Source organism: Lepus europaeus, chromosome 1, assembly GCF_033115175.1.
Source record: "Lepus europaeus isolate LE1 chromosome 1, mLepTim1.pri, whole genome shotgun sequence".
Classification (NCBI taxonomy): domain Eukaryota; kingdom Metazoa; phylum Chordata; class Mammalia; order Lagomorpha; family Leporidae; genus Lepus; species Lepus europaeus.
The window spans coordinates 155,783,276-155,808,250 of NC_084827.1; the positions used below are offsets into that span (position 1 = coordinate 155,783,276).

The 24,975-nt window shown below is 35.6% G+C and overlaps 1 protein-coding gene across 1 annotated transcript in view; it reads right to left on the bottom strand.

The window, feature by feature from the left end:
* Positions 1–24,975, bottom strand: part of ERBB4 (erb-b2 receptor tyrosine kinase 4) — an 812,545-nt gene that overhangs the window by 227,755 nt on the left and 559,815 nt on the right. The window contains exons 17-19 of the mRNA XM_062197030.1: positions 19,865–19,997; positions 15,075–15,197; positions 12,522–12,620 (exon numbers count right to left, since the gene is read on the bottom strand). Coding sequence (XP_062053014.1) covers positions 12,522–12,620; positions 15,075–15,197; positions 19,865–19,997 — 355 coding nt within the window. The remainder of the gene's footprint in view (positions 1–12,521; positions 12,621–15,074; positions 15,198–19,864; positions 19,998–24,975) is intronic.

The following is a 24,975-nucleotide window of genomic DNA, read 5'->3' on the forward strand; positions in this document are numbered from 1 at the left end:
TTAGTGAAAAAACCTTCTAAAATATGTTCATACCAATAAAACAGAGAGGAATTCATGGCATTTTCTGGGTGAGAATTTATAGTGAGAAATTCTTAATTAAACACTTTAAGTGACAACTACATTAAAATTGATAGTAATAAGCTTTGCTTTTAAATAGAAAAAAATTTTAACATAATATTTAAAAATATATTTGTTATAAGAATGTACAAGTTTTTGGTTTTAGCTTATTTTTCAAAAATGTATTTGAAAGGCAAAGTTACAGAGAGAGAAGGAGAGAGAGAGAAAGAGAGAGAGAGAGAGAGAGAGAGAGAGAGATCTTTCATCCACTGGTTCATCCCCCAAATGGCACCAATAGCTGGGGCTGTATCAGTCTGAAGCCAGGAACCAGGGGCCTCCTCCAGGTCTCACACTTGAGCACATGGGCCAAAGTACCTGTGCCATCTTCTTCTTGTTTCCCAGGCCCACTAGCTGGGAACTGGGTTGGAAGTAGGATGCTGGTGCTGCAGATTTACCCATTACGTCACAGCACCGGCCCCAAGAAAGTACTAGTTTTAAAATGAGGTATTTTACCTATATACAAAAACTATATTTCAATAATAATATAGTATTTTCAGTTAATCAGCATTAAAAGAGTTATGGGGACATATTTTTATATAAAAGTATTCTCTCAAAGAAGATTGCAAAACATATACATGCATACACAAGCTAAAATACATAATTACAACAAAATTAAATAAGGATAGAAAAATAAAATTAAGCGAGGGATGAACTTATTTTCTAAAAGGCATACATTTCATTACATAAAAGCTCAAGCTTTTCAGCAATGTGCACAAAAAGAAAAAAAAAAACACGCACTGTAGTAGATATGGTATAAAGGTCAACATCAACAATGAAAAACTTGGATACATCCAAAGAAATTGCAAGACCAACTTCGGTATTCTGGTATCAGTGAAGAATTGAAAAATCCCTAAACTCATTAATTATAACACTTCTTTTTTCTAACCACCTATCTGGTTGTTTCATCTTGATGACACCTTTGTTTTTGTTGTGAATTTAATATGCTACAAACTTCAACATCACTGAAGTGAAGGCAATGTCATGTTAGTTACATTTTTAAACGCTAGAATACATACACAAGACTAGGCACATGGCAGATGTTTCACAAAAGTCCATTAAAAAATAACATAAACCTATCGTAAACCATCCTTTCAAATTTTTCACAGCAAACTTGGTACTCAGTAATCGGGTATTACAGATATGGAACAGCTTACAAACAAAGATATATACAGCCTATTTGGAATGCAAAAATACAAAGCCAAAGTTGAGAATGATTTGGAATTGACTGTCCTAATATAGGTCAGAATTTATTCTCTTTTAAATTCAACATTATGTTAAAAACTATAGAATGCTGTATTTTGAAGCATAGAACTACAAAGAAAAAAATAAAATATTTTGTAGGGATATAAAAAAATAATAGGGAATATAACTGAAATCAAATGGCTCTTTAGATCTTAATTATACATTATAAAAAAAAGAGAGAAAATAACTGGCTCCCTTGGCTACTTTCTTACCAGGAAACAAATGAAAAACAGTAATTTATTTCTAACCATAAATCCCAAATGCTTCATTTTCATTTTCCTCAAGTTAACTTTCTCACCTAGCTAAGCAGCATTTTCAATTATTATTAGCTGCTGGTCCAATATCAGCTGACCAGTATCCATCAAACTCTTGGTTCAATGAGCTTAAGGACTCCCTGGGAACTCCACATATGCAGACTTGTCCTTCCAGCTTCTAATTATTTCCTCACAGATAATGGAACATTTAAGTTCAGAGAGGTTAGAGTCAATGTGTAAGTGGATCAAAATCCTAGATAAAATTGCAGTGGCAAGGATCATTCAAAAAACCCCACTCTTTTTAGTTGTAAGATAAAGGACCCTCACTGATTGTTTATTCTTCTGTGTCAAACTGGTTTTATAATTTGACTCCCTCAGAGGTGCTCTTTCTTCTCTAATCACACTGTGTCAAACCATACATAAACTGCAAGTGAAAGACATTAGAAAGAAGGCTTCTTAGAAACTGTAGTAGCATATAGAAATGTCTAAAAGAGTATATTTTTTAAAGAGAAAGAGAGACCTTCCATTTGCTGGATAATTCCCCAGATTCCTGGGACTGCCTGGCCTAATGCCAAAGGGAAGAGCTAGTAACTCAATCAGGTCTCCCACAAAATTGGCAGGATCCCAATTCCTTGAACCATAACCAATGCTGGAGTCAGGAACCAGAGGTGGGTATCAAATTCAGGCACTGGATATGGGAGGCTGGAATCTTTACCAAGGGTCTGAACCATGAAGTCAAACACCCTTTCCACCAAAATATCTCGGTATGTGTTCCTTCTTGGGAGGAATGGGGGAAGCAAGCTATTTATGTATTACGTATAGTACAACTTGCATTTTAAAAAGCTCAAAGAAATATAGATTCCTTGTTCATGAAAAGTGATAATGATGAAGTTAAGACATTCATGTAATATCATGTATCGGACATGTTTGTGCTACAAATCCAGAGGATTTATCTATTCTTTTTCAAGAAAGTCACATATAGTTTGAATTTCTAATCTGGGAGTGAGAGTGAGTGATTTAAAAGTCATAGGGAGCCCTCATAAGCCAAAATAAAATGATAAGGCTGTCAACAGATAACCTCTTGAGCAAATTTTGATTTCCATCAGTACAACAGGTAGCTCAAGAATTCAGAAGAAACAAAACTCTACAATTTAACTGCCATATGTTCTATTACTCACGGAAATTGTCTTACTTGGGCAATGTAATCTTTTAAAGGAGGAAAAATAATAGAAGGAGAAGTCAGTAAAAAGGAGCTGGAAAGCTTTCGATTCAAATTCAGGCTCTGTGCACCCTTACTAGGTTTGGATTTAATTTCTAGGTGTAAATTTCACTGTACTCACAAAATAGGCAAGTGAATACCCCTTTGCAGGCATTTCTGCAGCAACAAACACTTCTTTATTACTTTATAATTTTCAAATTTGATCGTAATTTCACTTATTTGCTTCTAGAAAGTGTTTTCAAAATATTTATGCTATCAATATTTGTTTCATGGTGAAACATGATCAAGAAGGACATGATAGGAGCAGGCATTGGGTGTCTGCAAGCCATGTCAAAGTGCCACGCTTCAAATTATGCCAAGTTTTTGATCCAGCCTGCCTGTTAATAAACAAATTGGAAGTCAGCAGGTCATAGTTCAAGTACAGGAGTCCCTGCTACCAACATGGGAGACCTGGATTGAGTTCCGGGCTTGGCCCTGCCCAGGCATTTGATGACTAAACCAGCAGATGCGAAACATTTCTCTCTCTCTCTCTCTCTCTCTCACCCTCCCTCCCTCTCTCTCTCTCTCTCTCTCTCTCTCTCTCTCTCCCAAATGGATGAAAATATTTTTTAAAAGGACATGCTAGAATGCTAGACTAATCAAGAAAAACAGTGCTAGAATCCTCTCTTTCACTCTGGCTTTCATATATCATTGAATGAAGATTTTTGTTCAAATATACTGTAATGAATTTCCATATTGTACAGATTAGCTCTTGCAGTTAAAAGGGGAGAGGTTATTATGACACATGAAACAATACTCAAGTCCATTCCTGTTTACTTAGTATCTTGGCTAAATCTACAATATTTTGCCAAGTCTGTGTATAAATTACTCCATGTAATCCAATCTGCTAAATGTGAAGTTAATATCTGAACATAAAGGTCTGTAGCAGCCTGGGGTGATCTGTGTTAACTTCAGATGACCTGCTCACTATGACCATTACTTAGGTGTTACAAGGGTTTTAGAAAATGAACTAATAGAGCTTCTGTTCAGAAATTCTTTTGATGCAATCAAAAGAAAAAAAAAAAGACCCATTTTCAGGTTGTTTAGGTTCAGCCTGTGCTTTGAAAACAGTAGACACAAATCTGACTGACAGAGCAGTCATAGGAGGTAGAATGAAGACTTTTTAAAATAATCATTTTAAGAAAAGTACTGTAATGAAAATTGGAGACGTCCTTGTGAAGTACTTATGTAATATCACTTCTAATGAAACAAACCATGTGATCATGCAATAGAGACTTGCTCAGTGGTGTCATTTTACATACAAAGGGACATTAAAAATTATGAAGAGTAGATTTAACATTCAGCCAATTCACAGTGTGTGTGTGTGTGTGTGTGTCCACAATGTATGTGTATATTTATATATAGATAGATATGAATATAGAGAATATATATATATATCTCACTACACTAGGTAGATATAATGAGAGAGAGAGTGTGTGTGTGTATATGTGTGTGTCCCATGGCAAATATCACAGCATGGGAAGCCTTCACTCATTGAACCAAATCACTGCTTTATGAACAACTACCACGCAATCACGTCACGTAAGTCTGTATGACATATAATGTAAACCAGGAAGTTATGAAGATGATCTCCCCCCTAACAGAAACAACATCTTGTATTCTTCAATATATAAACATATTATTAACAAAGCAATTCATATGAAGATCTGATATGTCTAAAATTGCTGATTTTGTGAAAATTCTATTTTCTGATCTTTGTTAGCATTTTGGGCAAAAATTGTCTAAGTCATCCTTATTGTGAAATATTATTCAATTTGGAGTTAGCAATTCCACATGGTCGGTCTAATTTTCTTCCTGCTCTGTAACACATCCTCTAATCATATATGAAATTATCCATTGTAATGATTAGAGAACAGAAAACTGGAGGATACCTTTAGTTTGGAAAGCCAGGCCTTCTATTGACTACTGATTTCTATTCATGAATTTGAATACTGGTGCAGAAGACTATGTGCTCTTGAGACATATCCTTCCATTCATACAAATTTAATAAGTGCCATGGATAAATAGAAGCACTCAGAATTTACTAAATTATGATTGAAGTTTGCAGACAGCAATCTGCTTTGGATTTGAGCACTCTCTTTGAGGTCTTCAAGGGAGAAATTAAATGTATTGGAATGCAAAAATTTGTCAAGTACTTTGTCTGGTTTCAAACACTTTTATTTATTGACCATCAAGGCAATATATAAAGTTCAAATTTTAGAGTAGCTACTAAACTGTTAACTAGCAATGACTTCAATTACTTTCACTTACTTTTGCAAAAATCTGTGACAAAAATCACTGTTTTTTCCTTTTTACACAGGATCCTATCCTTGCTTCTTTATCTCCATTGGAATAGAAATAAGCAAGCAGGAAACAAGGGTTTGGAAGGGATTGTAACAACATATTTTGCTCTGGGGAGCAAAAACTATCCAAAATTGCTGTGAAGGGGAGGACATTGTGGTGCAGCAGATTAAACTTGATGTTTTAGACACTCACATCCCATAGCAGAGTACCAGCTTTTTTTTTTTTTTTTTGACAGGCAGAGTGGACAGTGAGAGAGAGACAGAGAGAAAGGTCTTCCTTTTGCCGTTGGGTCACCCTCCAATGGCCGCCGCGGTAGCGCGCTGCGGCCGGCGCACCGCGCTGATCCGAAGCCAGGAGCCAGGTACTTCTCCTGGTCTCCCATGGGGTGCAGGGCCCAAGGACTTGGGCCATCCTCCACTGCACTCCCCGGCCACAGCAGAGAGCTGGCCTGGAAGAGGGGCAACCGGGACAGGATCGGTGCCCCGACCGGGACTAGAACCCGGTGTGCCGGCGCCGCAAGGCGGAGGATTAGCCTACTGAGCCGCGGCGCCGGCCAGAGTACCAGCTTTGATTCCCAGCTACTGCTCTTCGGATCCATATTTCTGGTAATACATCTTGTGAGGTAGGGATAGTCACTCTAGAGTCTTTGGACCCCTACTGCCCATGTGGGAAACCTGGATGGAGTTCCTGGCTCCTGGTTTTGGCCCTGGATGGGCCTGGATGTTGTGGGAACTTGAGGAGTGAACCAGCAGACAGTAGTGCGCTCTCTCTGTCACTAGACTCCCCAAGTAGACGAAAATAAAAAAAAAAAAAATACTACAGAGGATCCAAGTAAGTCAAGAGTAAGAGCCGGAAAATGAATCCTAGTACTGATGCTGATATAATGGATGCATTCACAGACAAGCAGTCAAAAGGTTATGTGCAATTGATTTCTGTGTGAGAACTAAGGCAGGCTACTGGCTTCCTGTATGCAGGAGAAAGTCTTTCAGGGGTTTTCCTGTTTAAGGGATTTCAGCGGGTACATGAGCGCTTTTACAGAGTCAAAAATGAAGGCTTATTTCTCAGTGATATGTTTTGTGCTCTAGATTCCTAACAATGTTTAAATTGAATTTGTAGAAAGAAATCAGGGAAGAGAAATACAAATAATAAGGAAAATGATCCAGGTACAATGTGCCAGACACAGATAAGACAGCTGACAGGGAGACTACTTCGGAGATTAATTAGGTTAGAATAAGTGAGGGCTTCAAGCAAGAATAATAGAAACGTTTAAAAAGTCAGAAAAAAAAAATTCAGTCTTAACTGTGTCCTTTTGTTGTGCTTGCCAATAGAAGTATAGTGGTGGAGTCAACAGACAGATTTTTGAGAAAGTATATTTAAGTTGAGAAACAAGAATAATTAGGATTTGATTAGCTCTAACTGGGGAATGAACACTCAGGCCAAAGCAATGACTGCTCTGGTTTAAACGATGTGAAAGAAAGGGAGGGAAAAGAAAGATCAGTGGGGAAGCAATCAGGGGCTCTGAAAACGAAGCATCTGGTATTTTACTTTAATGGAAGTAGTAAAGGATTTTATACACATGAATAACATAATTTGAACTTTGTATTAAAAAGTTGGGAGATCAAATTAGAAAGTAGCTTCATTATCCAAACTGAGTTAGTTAATGGATCGTGGCAGCAAAATACAAAAAGAAGAAGTGCTCCATTTATATTTTTGTCATAGAACAAAAACATTTGAACTAGAATTAAAAGTGGATAGTTTGAGGGCCTTTGACAGTCAAAAGTAAATCTCAAATTTCTAGTAAGGACAATTGGGTGGGTAGAGGTGCAAAATAGTAACACTAACAGCAGAAGAGAATTAGAAGAAATTAGAAGAAAGGATGTCTTCGTCCTTTCTGGAGATGTTAAATTTGAAATCCTTCTGCGATTTCAATGTGGTGATCACAAGGATGGGGATGATGTCAGATCTACAAAACAGATGAATGATGGGATTTGATAATCTAGTGAGCTGATATATGGAAAATATGTAGATTGAAAAGAAAATATAGTGGCCAGTGTTGTGGCACAACTTGGGATGTTGTCATCCCATATCAGAGTGCCAGTTCAAGTACTAACTCTTCTGCTTCCCATCCAGCTTCCTGCCCATGCACTTTGGAAACCAGTGGGTAATGGCCCATGTACTTGGGTCCCTGGCACCCAAGTGGGAAAACAGGATCAAGTTCCTTGCTACTGGCTTTGGCCTGGCCCAGCCCTGATTTTGTGGGCATTTGGGAGTGAACCAGTAGATCGAAGATCTCTCTCTTCTCTCTCTCTGTCTCTCTCTTTCCTGTCTTTCTCTCTTTTTCTGTCACTTGTGCATACATACATACATACATAAACCCTTTTTTAAAAAAGAAAAGAAATCTGGACTCTGGCACTAAGAAATTTCAATATTTCCAGGATTGCTACTGCCTCCATGATTTAGAGAAGCAGGGAAGATGAAGGTTTTTCTACAAATGGGATTGTAACGATGAGTCATGAATCTATGTTGACTATAAAGGGACAGGAGAATGGGCGGCAGCAGAAGGATAGTAAAAGACTGGAAAGATTCAACACAAAGAGGATATACTGGAGGGGCACAGAGATGTAGGTAGGCAACAGAGTGTCCAAAACTGACTTCAGATGGTGTTTTTGCTGACAAGCGGGTTCTATATAGCTCAAAAATATGAATAAGAGCCAATGAAGTGAACTATAACTGCAATGATTTATTTTAGTGACTGGGGAATTTTGCTTGTCTTTGCTTTTCTTTTCCTTTTTAGTTGAACTTTGAAAGACTCCAAATTCTATTTCCTATGTAGTTTATGGATACTCTTTCTGAAGTATAATTTTACCATTAAAATCAAAATAACTTTCCTTAATTATTTTAGCTGTAATTTTTCTTACGGAAAGAAAATTGGTTAACTAAATTTTCAAGATCATGTAAATAGTATAGAATTTTGTGACATATAAGTAATAGACCTAATAAAAAGAAATTCTGAAATTTTTCATCCCCAAAATTCATGAATTACAGTCATAAAAGCAAATGAACAAAACCTACAAACCAAAAAGAAATAATTAAACTAAATAATATCCATTTTTAGAAAATCAGTGATTTAGTATGACATAAGATCTGGCTAAGTGTTACTGTTAACTATGAGAAGCCAAACATGTGAAATTTTGTAAGGTGAAAATGTTACAGAACAAAATATATTTTTCAGTCATTATGCAAGTCTGCTGTTACCTGAGAGAAAATACAAACTTCCCATAAATTGCATTCATCTCACACTGTTAATATTACATCAATTAGAGCTGAAAACTCCAATCAAAATACTGAATATCATAAAGGCAATCCAGAAAAGAGAAATAATATAAACACAATTTTCATGAACTTCAGAAAACAGTTATATAAGAAAAATGAAATTTCTTTTGGTATAAGAAGAAGGAACCAATTTATTTTTCTTTTGAAATCAATATCACCATTTAAACAAAAAAAGTTGGCTGATTTAAAACAGACTGCCTTGAAGCACCTTATTGTGAACCATGTGGGAACTTGATGTGGGAAAGCTGAAAATGAAGCCCAGAAGATTCACGTAAGCACTAACCCAGTATTGTTGATCAGTCATTGGAATTTAGGATAATTACAGAATTTCTTTCATCCTCAGCTTGTTTTTTTTTTTTTTAAGGAAACAAATAATTTAGGCAAAACATTTAAATATGATGTCAACTTATATTAGGCTTACCGGGAAAAACAAAGAGTTGTGGGAACACTGAAGAACCTGTCTGCTTTTAGCAGACCAGAGCTCTTAATTCCAGGAATCTTGCTCAATCACATCATTTCTTAAACATGTACTCACAGCATTTGGTGGCCTTACAAAACAAACAACTGCTCCCCACAACATTTCCCCACATACACAAACCCTGCATTTCCCCAGTGAAATGGTGGCTTTTGAAGCGAGAACTAGGAATGAGTAAATGCAAGCATTCTTATGAAGGTGGACCTTTGGACTCATTTTCTTAATGTTGTTCAATGTGATCTTCCATTATGGGAATGAAGAATGTACCAGCTATTCACTACTGGTATGTTATTATTGTCATTATAAATCCATTAGACATATTCGGGTGAGCTAAGTAACAGCCCTGTGACCAAATTCTCCTTTTCTTGCTTTTAGTGTAACATTTAATAGAGTACAAACTGCCTCTTATTTATTTTTCCCTTTAATAAAAATTCTAAGGAAATATAAAAGTCTTGTCTCCCTTGCCCTTGGATATCAATATATGTGTTGGATATGGTGAAAATTCTGTATATTTAGTCATTGCATTCCTGTCATATATTATAAGATCCAGTGAAGTACAGCTATATCTAATTAATATAAGGGTAGTAATTATTGAATCTGGAATATTCTACTTTAAGTGTAAAGTTAGAGGACAGCTAAGTCTAATGCTTACTAAGAGTATTCATTTTCCATTGTTTTTGGAAAACAATGGAATAGACACACACACACATATATATATATATATTAAAAACTCTTACCTCTAAAATAAACTACTTTCTCTCAAATTCTTGTTTCATGAATTCTGCTCCTTGAAGAACCCAAATTCAGACATATATCAAATACATTTCTATTATCTTAGTAACTCTGAGGTATTTGTAAATTTTAATTGAATCCTTAGGTCCACATTATAAATAATTTTGCTTATACAAAACATGATATTGTGGTTTGATATATTATTCAAATACTTAGAATGATCTGCACACATATCAGATGAGCAAAAATTGTATATATAAAATGTAAGTATATGTCCACATTAACATAGTGCCAACCTTCTTAAAATACTGAATTCATGGTTGAGTTACTAGTTAAACTGTGCTTTAATAACTGTGATACTATCCTTATTATGTTACAAAAGAAGTCACCGAAATAGTAGGAAGTGTTTCTACCTGACAGTGATGGAGGCTCTGCTGACAGCAGTCCATCAGTCTTTTAATTTTCTAGCATCTATTCACAAGTAGAAAAGACATCATCAAAATATTACTGCTTTTTAGTTCCAAAAAGAACAAACTTTTTGAGTCTGGTGGTTACCAAGTCCATTAACATCTAGGAAAATGATTCCTTTCATGGCTCAATCAGAGCCTCATCTGAAATTCTGCAGAAATCGAAGACTTCAAGCTGCCATCACCACTTCTGTTTCCATGGGAATAGAGTTCAGATCAAGAAAAAATGATGGGGTTAGGAGCTTTCAAATAATAATTCAAAATCATGATGAGGTTTTTAGAGTTTCTTTTTTTGGTGATTATTTTATAGCCTCTTAACCCCCTTTTGCCAGTCTGTTTCCATGGAAATATGACAAAAATGGCTGTGCAAACCTCCAGCAGAGTTTATTAGAATTCTTGTGAATGTCAGTTTTGGCTGTAGCCTAGGCTGTACAAGATCTTTTTTATATGAGTTTTGTATGTGTACTACAGTGTTTCCACTTGCAAGTTTTCCTTATAATTTCTATTTTCTTTAAAAATTCCTTTAACCAACTTATAAATGTGGTAAGATCAAATTGAGTGATTGGGACAACATCCGGAAAAGCTTCACTTCCAGATTTTAATATAAAAGCCAGGAGATTTAGCTGTAAAGACTGTTAAAACATTTCAAAATTTGTAGAAAGGAACATAATTTAGTTACTGGACTCAATGTTTCTTACATAGGTGTTGGTAGTTAAGCAACACAATTCATATTTAAAATAGCACTAATAAGGCACAGAACTGATCAGACTGGCTAGCTTGGATCAGTTGATTATCAGTTCTACTACATAATAACCAATACTAAGTTAAAAAGTTTTTACAAGATGGTTAGGAATATTCCTAAACCAATTATTCAAGGTCATAGACTGAGCACCTATAAAATATACAAAAGGGCTTATAAAAGAAACCGGGTAAAAATATATCAGGGTCTACCCTTTAAAAAAAGAAAATCAAGTACATATGCTTGCATCACCTTTCATAGAAAGGTCATTTGAAAATCAAAATCATTATTACTGAAGACATAATTCTAAAAGATACAGAAAGAACTCATATGGCTCTCTGATAGAACCCCTGATAAGAGATCTTGTGTTGAATGTGAAAAAATAACAGCCTGCTTCATATATAGTTTTATTCCATTCAGCTTTCTGAAATTTGCTGAAGCACTCAATCCACAATTTTTGCTAAGGAAAACCTTAAAATTCTGATTGACCTTATAAAGCACTTTTATCCTTTAACATGCTCCTGTTATTCTATAGTTGTAACTTTCTACCTATAGAGTCATGTCTTTTGAATTTGAATTAAAGAGTAAAGTTTCACTGGGTAATTTCCATCTGACTCAGATTGGTTTTTGAGTTAAATTTAATAGACTAACACTATAGAAGCTAATATTGATAGCTTTCAAATAAATAGATAATTATGAAATGAAGCAGTCCAACTAATTTTTCAAATCATCATCCCTATTCCAAAAATGCAATTTGGCATAGCAGTTAACTACACAGCACTTGAAAGGTAGGAGTGACCCTCAGACCAAGTGTAGTCTGCAGCTTATTTATTTAAATAAAGCTTTATTGGGACAAAGTCACACTAATTGTTTTATTTTAACTGTTGATGATAGCTGCTTTCCCACCCAAAAGGACAGAGTTGAGAAGTTGCCACAGAGAAGACTCTGGGTCTTTTAGAAAACATTGGTTAACTTCTATTCAAACTTGCAACTTTAGCTTAAATAGATCTGCCATTTCCATACTTTGTGACCTTGGATTAAATTGTCAAGATTAAATTTCTGAATTATTTATAACAGTGCATGTCATATGATGAAAACTTAGTAAATACTATTTACCTAGAACAGGAAGCACTTTGTAAATATTATTGACTTATTATTACTATCATTACATCAACACAGCGTCCTAATACTGTTCAGTGTAACCAGTTTTAAAATACCCACAATATTTGATTATTAAATGCAATCGTTTGTTTATAGTTTCTAAAAAATGCATGCAGTGCAAATTATGTATTGTTTTCATTAGAAAGATATTCACCTAAATTTAACAATATATGTGAAAACATTATGTCTCTCACTCAACATGTATAAAATTCATCTTGGAAACTGCAAATAGATTCAAATTCCAAAGGCAAATTCTAGGTCACTATCTAGTTAGATATCAGTGAACCAAAAGTGATCTCAACTGGTATTAAAGTTTCTTTAACTCTAAAGTCATACCATTTAGGGAAGAAACTTTGTAAGTTATAGAGCATTTTTTAAATCTCAAAGCAGTAAATTTATTAATACATACAACTATGATTGCCTGGGTTTCTATACTTACATCCATGAACTCCACATTGGCCTTGGGACCAGTTGTCTCATTGAGAATCTTGATAGCCACAGGGATCTTTACTGTTTCTCCTTCAGGTACCCAAATACCCTTTCAGAAAAAAAAAAATAAATCTAGCTTATTACATATAAAACATTTGTAGCAGCAATAATAAAATCTGATTAGACATCTGAATCCATTAATTTCTTAAAAATAATTTAGTATTTATGTATTATTTCATGCAAACATTTATTTAGCACCTGTTATATAAATTACTCTGCAAAAATTCTACAGGCTTTCTTTGTGTAAAGATGAGTTATATATGTAGTCTGTTTTTCAAAGTGTTTTATATAACTACCAATTTTTTTTAAAGATTTATTTATTTATTTGAAAGTCAGAGTTACACAGAGAGAGGAGAGGCAGAGAGAGAGAGGTCTTCCATCCGCTGGTTCACTCCCCAATTGGCCACAACGGCCGGAGCTGTGCTGATCCGAAGCCTGGAGCCAGGAGCCAGGAGCCAGGAGCCAGGAGCTCCTTCCGGGTCTCTCATGCGGATGCAGGGGCCCAAGCACTTGGGCCATCTTCTACTGCTTTCCCAGGCAATAGCAGATAGCTGGACCGGAAGAGGAGCAGCCGGGACATGAACCAGCGCCCATATGGGATGCCAGCACTTCAGGCCACGGCATTAACCCACTGCGCCACAGTGCCAGCCCTATTACTATCAAATTCAATATGTGTGTATTAAAAAAATGTTAAATAGTGAAGAAAGCATTGAAGTAGACTAGAATAACAGTTTCTGATTTGGATGATATCACAAGATTTTGAGTTGGCTATTCTGTTTTTAAAGTTCCTATTGTCTTATCTGTAATTTGGAATATTAAGCTAAGCACTATAGGAAATTCTCTTAGGCTTTAATATTATCTAATTATTCTACAACTAAGATATTACAAAGTATATTCTCACATTCCTCAAGTTCATATTGATTTAAGAGTTAGTTTTTGAGGTAGTTATTTAAGAATTAGTTTTCACAAGCAAGCACTAGGGAGTACTGAAAATATGAATTAGTATATAGTATTAAACTGTGTGTGCATGAAAGCTTTTTATCATCTCTGAAGTAAATACAAAGTATTTTTCTGAGTCATTGTTTATTCTATCATCCTGTAAAAATATAATTAAAATATCTGGAAAGGACTATGCATTGAGAAACTATAATGCTGGTAGACATTGTGGGTAGTACAAGAATCAACTAAATAATAGCATTTCTGAATTCAAACTTTTAAATAAAGACAAAGATTTTGATAAAACACAAGAGTACATAGATTATATAACATTTACTAAAAAGCATATTGTCCCAAATAAACACAGATGCAAATTTGAGATCATGAGGAGGAAAAAAAAATCACTAAATCTCAAATTTTAATTTATTGGTCCTGACATCAAAAAAGACATGAAAATTAACAAGCTAAATTCCTTGTGATAAAATTTTAGGTAGGACTTAGTCTTGAATTATAAAATCTCCAATTTGGAGATTAGAAAAGATATTAAATAAGCTTTCATAATACCTATGGAAATTGATCAATCATTTATTAATTTCAAATTTCATTGAACAAAATGTGTGCACTAAAATTCTATGGCCCGCGTTGAGTCGCAGGGCATCCCCTATCAAAATGCTAGTTCAATTCCTGGACGCCCTGCTTTCAAATTATCCTTTCTGCTAATGTACTGAGAAGGCAACAGAAAGCAGCCCTACTGCTTATGCCCTTGCTATCTTCGGGGGAGGCCAGGATGAAATTCTTGGCTGCTGGCTTTGGCCTGGCCCAGACCTGGTTGTTGTACTTATTTGGGGAATGAACCAACAGATGGAAAATCCTTCTCTCTCTCACTCTTTTCGCCTTTTCTCTGTTAAACAAGCAAACACAAATTCCATCATTTGTACTATCCATTCTCAGATATGTGTCTTATATATGTCTTTCCTTCTATCTGACTTAGATTTTGCATATAAAGGCAATTTTATAGTTTGTAAATATGGCAAGAGCATCAAAACCAGGAGAACTGATTGGTAACCATTAAACTATGTAACTAAGTAGTCAGATATGATTTAGGACATTGTTCTAGCCCTTTAACACATCAGCACATCCCTGTGGAGTCTAAAGAGATCAGGCAGTCGACCTAGAATGATGAGAAAAGAATAAAAGAAGAGCAAAAGGTTATGGTACATGGCAGAGGATGTCTGCGATTCCACAGAGAACTACACAGGTGGAAAGGGAAATGGCCTGAGGATGGGTATTTTGGATTTGCCAAAGGGAAAGATGGTATTGAGAGGGGCTCAGAAAGTCAAAGAATTACACTTGGCTTTGTACTATTCTTTCCCACCTTTCTATTAAGACAGTATTCATCCTAGCTTATTTAATAAAAAAATAATGAATTCATTTGTGCAGCATCTTCCCAATACTATAAATATCTTTCTCTCTGAATTTTAAAAAGAAATCAGGCTGTCTAAATCAATCAATCACCTTGGCTATATTTTTTGTCTAGGCTGAAATAAACTTACATAATTGCACTTACTTTATAAACGGTTCCAAAAGCACCAGAGCCAAGGACTTTCACCCTCTTGAGCTCAGTTTCTTTCAGAATCCGAAGTTGAGCTTGATTAGGTGCTGTGCCACTGGGAGTCAAGGGCTCCACCAACTACAAAGCAACAAGAAGGAAGTTGTACAACTTTCACTCCAATAAGCACGCCTTCTCTCCCTCTCTGGTTCTCTGGCAGACATGTGAAGACATACAAACATATTTGTCTGTGACAAACAACATTCTTGTTACATGGGCCACTCTCTCTCTCTCTTTTTTTTTTTTACAGGCAGAGTGGACAGTGAGAGAGAGAGACAGAGAGAAAGGTCTTCCTTTGCCGTTGGTTCACCTTCCAATGGCCAGCGCACCATGCTGATCCGAAGCCAGGAGCCAGGTGCTTATCCTGGTCTCCCATGGGGTGCAGGGCCCAAGCACCTGGGCCATCCTCCACTGCACTCCCTGGCCACAGCAGAGAGCTGGACTGGAAGAGGGGCAACCGGGACAGAATCCGATGCCCTGACCGGGACTAGAACCCGGTGTGCTGGTGCCGCAGGCAGAGGATTAGCCTAGTGAGCCACGGCGCCGGCCTACATGGACCACTCTCAACTGCTACAGACTCACGTCTAGGCACTCCTTCAGAATCTGTCCCTTCTCTTCTCCCACTCGTGGCTGGGATAAACACAGGAAATAAATATGTGCCCATCTTGAGGCAAACTAGTCTAGGAAATCTGATGCATATACACAAATAGGAAACACTAGTGATTTAAGTCTAGCTGGGAAGATAAGACAAACAATAGATGAGGACAAAAACAAGCATAATGCAAATATTGTATCCTAGGACAGTAGTTTTAAAACTTTAGTGTAGGCATGAATTTCCCAAGGTTCTTGGTTAAAATGGAGATCCTGGTTCAGTAGGTCTGGAGCAGGACCAAAATTTTGCACTTTTACAGAATTGCTATATATGATGGGAGTCACTGAGTACATTTTAAGAGCAGGGCCCTAGTGTACCTCCTAGATCAAGCATTCTATGATAAATCATAGCATTCGCGCTCACAAGTGAATGCTACAGAATGCAAAGGGACAAAACAATCATTGGGAAGGGAGGCCCACCATTAGCTTTGGCTTCCTAAAGAAAGACTTGAATATCAATCTCAAGGTAATGAAAATATATTGACATTAGGAGGGAAGCGCCACTGTGCAAAATAGTTTGGGCACAGAATCAGGGAGAAAGAGGAAAACATAATGGAATACAATCAGGAGTTAGGTCTGAAAGGTGAGATTAAAGTGCAGAACACCATGTCATGCAGTGGGCTGGGTGTGGCCCAAAGATGCTAAATTAGCCTGATACTTTTAGATGTCAGAGTTAAGTTGTCATTGAGCTGGAGAGGATGAAAGCAAGCAAAATGTATGAGAATGTGTGCCATTTCCTTGCATAAATGAGAAAAAAAATTTACACAAGAGAGAGGCTGGCTACCATCAAGCTTATATCCTATGGTAAAAGTTTTTGTCAATGCTTGAGGAAAGAGGCAAGTGGGCGAAACAGGAGGATTTTTTTTTTTAAGTTAAAAAAGAACTAAACTTTAAACACAGATAAATAGCCTGTTCTTTCTCAGCATAAGGAAATAATTAAGGGCTACTCCTACTCAAATTGTCTTGAAACCACCACTGTATTTCAAAATGTCTATTTACAAGGCTAAGTGCACTGTAGCCTTCCAGCTTGGGTATTATTATCATGCTTCTGTGAACATCATGGCCTACTTAATTAGTGGAACAGTCTTGAGTGTTGGTGAGTGTAGCAGTAACAGGAATTTAGGACAAATATATTAAAAAGTATCAATAAGAGTTTTTTTCTAACAATTTGGGAACGTGCTTTTATTTAATTTTCAGATTTAGGGTGTAAAAAGTATAAATGTGATTATATATAACTGTATTCAACTCACATTTTAAAATTTTCAGAAATAAATCACTAAATTGTATATGAGAACACCCTTTGGGTTTGAAGACAACTTCTAAACAGGAGTTGTTTGGTGGATTTTGACTTGCATACACTATTTGGAAAATGAATAAGATTTATGAATCCTCTTTCAAAATCACATGCCAAAGTCATATAATGTCACATTCAAACTTGGAGAGAAGGCTTCAGTACTTTGAACTTTACATATATATGTCTTCTCTCATGCCAAAATTTTATTTATTTATTTATTTATTTTTGACAGGCAGAGTGGACAGTGAGAGAGAGACAGAGAGAAAGGTCTTCCTTTTGCCGTTGGTTCACCTTCCAATGGCTGCCACGGCCGGCGCACCACGCTGATCTGAAGCCAGGAGCCAGGTGCTTCTCCCACGGGGTGCAGGGCCCAAGCACCTGGGCCATCCTCCTCTGCACTCCCGGGCCATAGCAGAGAGCTGGCCTGGAAGAGGGGCAACCGGGACAGAATCTGGCACCCCGACTGGGACTAGAACCTGGTGTGCCGGCGCCGCTAGGCAGAGGATTAGCCTGTTGAGCCACGGCGCCGGCCCAAAATTTTATTTTTTAAAAACTTCACAGTTTTGTCTCTGATGTTTAGTTTCTACAAACTAACCATGGGTATCATTTAAAAAATTCTACAGACATACTTTCTCCAGAATTTGAATATAGCATCTTTAAAGGAAGTGTATTTTACATTGTGAGCCAACAGTGAAATGGTGGAAAGAGGACTGGATTAAAATCTGAGGACTGTACACCAGTGCTGCCTCTCACAGACTTAGAAGTAATTAACCTGCCACACTTGGCTCCTTACTTCCCATCTGTAAACTAGGTGCAACAATAATTACCTTAGAGGACAGAGAAAGGGAATGAGATAGCATAGCTGGAAAATTCTGGAGTGCTGTCTGGCATATGTTAGGCAGTGAATGTGTCAGTCTTTCAGGGACAGACTCACATATTATCAATACATTTTTGAAAGAAAGCATCTACCAAAGCTTCAAGCTTATAGTCTATCTTGTATTTAAAAGTATAGTTTTTAATTTTATGCTTGTAACAGAAGAAAGAACCTAGAAAAATATGATTTGGGGAAAGTATATTATCTTTAAAAGTTTGCCTACACTGTATTATACTTTAAAAGCATTCCAACAATATATTATACTTAAACAATTTATTCATCTCTGATGCAGAGTCCTAACTTCAATATTTAAGAAGTTAAAGTGATCCTTTTAAAAATTATTCTTCTATTGCAGTTGGTGTAGAAAGATCTTAAATTTAAAATAATCAGGCCCTAAGCAATTTTTTTTTTTAGAAAATAAAAATCAGTTCATAACACCAGTACACGTTTACCTAGTAAGGAAATCGAAATTTCAAGGTCATTCTTTTTTTTAAAGAAAAAAAAATATATATATTTATTTATTTGAAAGAGCTACAGAGAAAGAGAAAGGGAGAGACAGAGACAGAAGAGAGAGTTCACTCTCCAAATAGCTTCAGTGACCAGGGCTGGGAGCCAGGAGCAGGGGCTTATGCATTTAGCCCATCTTTTGCTGCTTTCCAGGCACATTATCAGGGAGCTATCCTGGAATTGGAGCAGCTGGGATTCGAAGTGGTGCCCATGTGCAATGCCGATGCTGTAGAAGGTGGCTTAACCCACTTAACTACAGCACTGGACCCTCCAGGTCATTCTTAAAAAGTACCTCGTTAAAAAGCAAAACAAAACAAAAACAAACAAACAAATTCAACACCACTCTTTTCATAGCAATGAACTTTTCCTGTACATGGTTAATAGACTACTTTCTCTTTTTTAAATTCAGTTATCTGGATGTCCACTGCTGTTGAAAAACTTTACTTCCTCTCCAACTCTACTTTAATGTTCAGAATTCTCTCACTGAATGCCCCAAGCTGTCAATGAGGAAAAATTCTATCCAGCTCTAGCCTCCTAGCTAAACAGAAAATGTGCACAACAATGTGTTCCTTCCAAACTTCATTCTGGTGAAAGGTGAAGGTTTGGAAGTGCAAGGTTGAAAGTGGTCAAGTTGGTTTTCTGTAAACAGCCAGGTTAACATATGGATTACTACCATATTTTTCCATGTATATTGACTCTCTTTGTTTTGAGTATCTATTGATGAGACAGCCTATTACAATTTCAGAAAATTCTAATCCTTAGAAAGTATTTTCCTGAAATTGTTTTTCTCATATTCTGTACAAAGAAAACTATCAGCTTGCATGCTAGAGAACTGAATGTGGCAATATAAAAGAAATTATAATAACTTATGGGTAATTTACATATTCACAATAAGCACTATGCATAATATTAAATGGATCCCATAAATTGAGTTGTAAGGGCTTTGTGATTATCCTGTAAGCTCAGTATTTCACTGCTGGTATAATGATATCATTGGTTGCCAATTGAATGATTTTAATTAAACCATACATTGCTTGCCTATCTGGTTATATTTTGAACTAGAAAAATTCTCTATCACTTTCTTAGTTCTACCACTGAGATATCCTCTCCCCAGCCACTTTCCAGTTTTGTTGCTCTTGATATACCCTCTATGGACAGCTTGCTAACAGGAGCCCCACTGAAGAAATAGATTTCTTTTCTCTCCAGTACAACAATTTCCCTGACCCCTACCATCTACTTTTGAAGCCATGCACCTTCCTCAACTTTTTCTGTAGACTCTGATTGTTCATCTGCTCTGTTTAACATGCTGTATTCCTTCATCAGGATATTGAATACAATTTTCACTTGGGTTAAGAAAACTGAGTATCTTCTAGACCTAATGAACATCGTTAAGCACATCAAAAGAAGAAATAAACAACTCACCTCTGTTTCCAGGAATCTTCTCAAGGCTCTCTTCTTTTTGATGCTCTTCCTTCTAACATACACTGCAAATGTCAGACCCACAATGACCAGGATAAAAAGCCCACCAATGACTCCAGCTGCAATCAGGGGAGTTCTGTCAATCAGAATGGAAAAAAAATATGAGGAGATAAAAGACAGAAATAGGAAAGCAGTTGTTTAAGATCTTATTTACATTTTACAAATCCAGTCATTTAGAAGTAATGCAAGTAAAAATGCATTAGTTCTATAACACAACATTTTTCATGGTTAAAAAAGGTTACATTTTTGTTTTGCTTTGTTTTATTCTTAAATAATAAACCATGCTCATAAAGCTAATCCTTGGGAATGAGTAGCCACAACATGCTTTTTAATTAAAAATGCAAAATTTGGTCAAAGAATGGAGAACACATGCCAAGTGTTGATATGGGAACATTTACAATTGTTTAAATTATACTATGATCTATGAATAAGTGAAATATATACTTTAATTGTATTGCTATAGACTGTAATTCTATTTTTAGCATTTTCTCTAGAGCAAGCTTTCCCAACAGTGGCACTACTGACATTTTGGGAAAGATACTAGATTGTGGTAGGGGTTGTTGCATGTATTTCAGGATGTTTAACAGCATCCCTGGCCTCCATCCACTAGGTGGCAATCTTACTACTATCTCCATTCATGATAGTATCACTAGACATTGCTAAACATCATCATTATTTGGGAACCACTGCTGTAAAGCAAAAATGAGAGTGGTCTGGAGAAATATGAACCTTAACACTTCCGGAGTGCCAGGGTACTGGTAAAATGTTGATATTGAATAGAAGTGCAATTGGAAACTGATAAGGATAGCCATGGCAGGAAGAACAGGAGAAAGATAAAGAATTGGGTCAGATAATTTCAGTGAGAATGATGGGAATGGGAAATTGCATTAATAAAAAGTGTGTGTAAGCAAACGTATACTCCCAAAGTTCTGTACATTAAGTATTACATGAAAGGTGTGTATAATACCAAATTGAGATTAGCAAGAGGTTGCCTGGAGACTTTTATTGTTAAAATGTTTATCCAATATATTACAAAAGATATAATTTTGAAACTGATCACTTATTGTTTTCGAAGATAATTTTTCCTTGCTTGAATGGTAAAACTTGTGGTTTTCAATTTCTTGTTCTACAATAGAGCATTTTCAGTGAGTTTTCAGTGTTCAGAGTTTTGAAGTCTATAAATTTTGTATGCTGCAGAAAATAACCAGGAGCAAAACTCATAGGTGTACCTAATAAATATTTGACTATGCAACCATTATAGATATTGAAACTAACAAAAAACTACTCACATTCCTGTATTTTCCATAATAAAATATCTAATATTTTATATTCCTAATTTTTAGAAGGACTTACTCTATGTAGCTACATTAGTTTAGAAAAGAATTACTTGCTTTTGCAAAATAAACCATTACTCAAGATGACTGAGCAGAAATAATGATAGTGGATGACTGTAATTAAAGTCTTGAAATTTTAAGGGGGTCGTGGGGGAAAAATCTGAGTAACTACTTCTAGAAATGAAATCCTGTCTTTCAAAGATTATGACTGCTATATTGTCATATAAAACTGCATAATAATCTTAAAAAGTAGTTCATTCTAAAGGTTGTTTCCTGACAGCTCTATGTACTATAGCACACTAAAATGTTGCTATAATTCAACTAGATTTTCCTAAATGGGATATTCTGAAGATATAAAAGCCTATGCTGAGAAAATTAAATTACAGTCTGGACACAAACTCATCATTGTGATATGTTTTGGTGTATCTAAGATCATATTTTTGAGAATGCCAGTTAAATATGTATTTAAAAAAAATTTTGGTTTTCAACTAAAGGCATTTCTGCTCAAGAGCCTAACATAAATTGGAAAGTCACTAATACAGGAAGAATTATATTTTCGTTTCATAACTTGAATTTTTTTAAAGGTTTATCTATTTTATTTGAAAGGCAGAGTTACAGAGACAGAGGAGAAACAGAAAGAAAGAATCTTCCATTCACTGGTTTACTCCCCAGATGGCTGCAACGGCAGGAGCTGGGCCAGGCTAAAGCCAGGAGCCAGGACCTTTATCCAGGACTCCTACATACGTGCAGGTGTCCAGGTATTGGGTCATATTCCATTGCTTTCCCAGGAGTATTAGCAGGGAGTTGCATTGTAGGTATAGCAGTAGGACTAGAACTGGCACCCACATAGGATGCCAGGGTCAAAGTGGCGGCCTAACCTGATATGCCATAATGCCATTCTCAAGTTAATTTGTTTTAATTGCAAAAGACTTATATATAAATGAAAACAGTATCCAACATAGATTCAGGCAAACTCTGAACTTTATTTGTTACACAAAAGAATACCTGGCATATATTTATGAACACACAAGTCAATATATTAAATAAAATGTTCTATCTTGGTTTTTGTTCAAATGTCTTAAAAATGATCCCTTCCAATAGTTAAGATATTTTTATCTTATTCCAGTAAAGATCAATTGTCATGTCATTACAACAATTGTTCATGATAATCTAAATGAAGTATTCAAGACTCAAAACACAGCTATTTGGTTTTATTCTCAGAGTTTATTTTCAAAATTTTCACATAGAAGTTTCTGATTATTTTTTTTCTTCTCTTACCACTCTATAGGAATGACCTGAAGAAACAGATAACTACAATTCCTGCACTTAAAAATCACAAATAAATGTTAGACATTTCAAGAGGCAATGATTTTCATAGAACAGCCTCTTGAAAAAGAAGTCATTAGCTACAAAGAAGCAAAGAAAAATTGATAAATGGGGATCATCTATAAGACACATTGGAAGTTCTATTTAATAATGACTGTCATGAAAAAAGGGGATGAAACTAAGAAGATTTAATAGACATAACAACCAGATGTGAAATATAATTCTGGATTTGATCCTGGTTTGGATACTTTTAGGATAACTTGAGATCTAAATATAGATTAAATAGCAGATGAGATAAAAGTGTGCAAGTGTCTCAAGGTATGGACCATCAAAACTGGAAGTACTGGGTTATAAAACATTAGGATCTTAATGTGACAATGTTTTTGCATAGATATATCTTTATAGACCTGAAATAATACAAATAAGACTTTAAATAATAGTTATTTATTGGAGTATGAAAAAGTACTCTTATTTTTGTATTTTACTGTTAATTTCCCAATTTTTATAATATATTTATTATGAAATAATTTATTAAATTTTGGAAAAATACAGAAAAAGAAATCATTGTCTAAAAGCTTTGTTTTGTAAAAATGAACTTGTTTTATTTTTTCTTGAATGTTTAGTTCGCATTTTTAAATTAAGATTTCATTTTACTATTCCCTGTCCACTTTAACAGTCTAAGTACTTTTGCATATATTTTCTATTCATTATAGTTTAATGTGTCTAAACAATTTAATTACCATTATGCTTCTTACAATGAACATCATGTTCCATAAAATCAAGCTAATTGGAAAAGTTAACACTATTTACATATTTCCTGCTTCTCTCAACTTTGAAGATTCACAGATATTTGCAGTTGTAGGTTAGACACCTATTTTTCTCCATGAGTTAATGCTTAGGGCATATGAGTTCCCTTTGGTTCAGGAGGACACAACTACTTAAATTGCTTCTTCAAATTGTTTCATGTATCTTCAAGGTTTAATGCTGGCTATTGTCAATCAATCTGTTTCTGAGAATGTTTTCCTCCAATATGTAACTCAGGGAACTCATGGATGAGACACTATTGAAATCAGAACAAACACTAACAGAGCTAAAATACTTTGCAATCCCTCGTCTCTAAGAGGAGTAGTATTTGTTGGTTGGTTTATCTATTGACTATAAATTAAAAAGAATTGGGACACTGTAAAGTATAAATAATAGGACAATTCACATGTCAAGTACAAGCTTATACTAAAAGGATGTAACCCATCAATAGTTTACCTTATTCTGTGATTTGGAAATAGTGTAATGAAACTGATATTATCCCACTACTCATAAAACTAATATCATAAGGATTCTGAGTCACAAGTGATCTGTGGTAATTTGTTTAAAAGCATATAATTTGGTTTTCATAATTCACTTAGAAATTCAGAGACCACACAACATATTATATTCAATTATCTTGAATGCAATTAGCCCATAAAAGAAAAGTGTCTTTCAAAAAAATAGTACTCATATAAGAAAGATACATTCTTTTCATTGATTGTTATATTTGAACCATGCTATTCCTCTTGCTACAGAATATAAAATGTAGGAGTACATATAAGACCTTATTTTTAAAAACACTCAAATATCCTTCTGTATATCAGATTATAAACAAAGGGAAGTAAAATCCACACAATTTATAATGAAAATTCAAATGTTTCTAAAAACTGCTTTCTTAGATGCATTCCATTTAATTTGAGAGGCTGGCTAGACTTTAAAATGACAGTGAGGCTCCATCATTTGAGGTGGTGACTAAGATACCACAGGTCATATCACGGTGGGTGCTTGGGTTCAACATTTGGCTCTGGCTGCTGACTCCAGCTTCCTACTAATGGAGTCCCTGGGAGGCAGTGGTGACGGTTCAGGTAACTGGGTTCTTGTCACTGACTGAGGAGACTTAGATTGAATTCCTGGTTTCTAGCTTTGGTTCAGCCCACTCCTGGTCTGAGCATTTGGGGACTGACCCAAGGAATGGGAGCTCAATATTTTCTCTATCTGTCTCTCAAATAATAGTGATGACTCAAGTAATTGTGTTCCTGCCACCCATAAGGGAGACCTAGAAGGAGTTCTTGGCTTCTGGCTTTGGTCCTGGCCCAGCTCCAGCAGTTGTAGCCATTTGGGTAGTGAAATAGCAAATCAAAGCTCTCTCTAGTTATACATCTGTATCTCTGTCTCTCCATCTCTCAAATAACTAAATCTTCTTTTAAAAAAATCTAGAACAAAGGACTTTCAGCTTTTCATTGAAAAGAAATAAATGTTTGAGAAGATGTGTATGTTTACTATACAATGTAAACCATATGATACTACACAATGTAAACAATAGTCTGGCTTTGAACCAGTGGATAGAATAAATCTCTCTCTCTCTCTTTC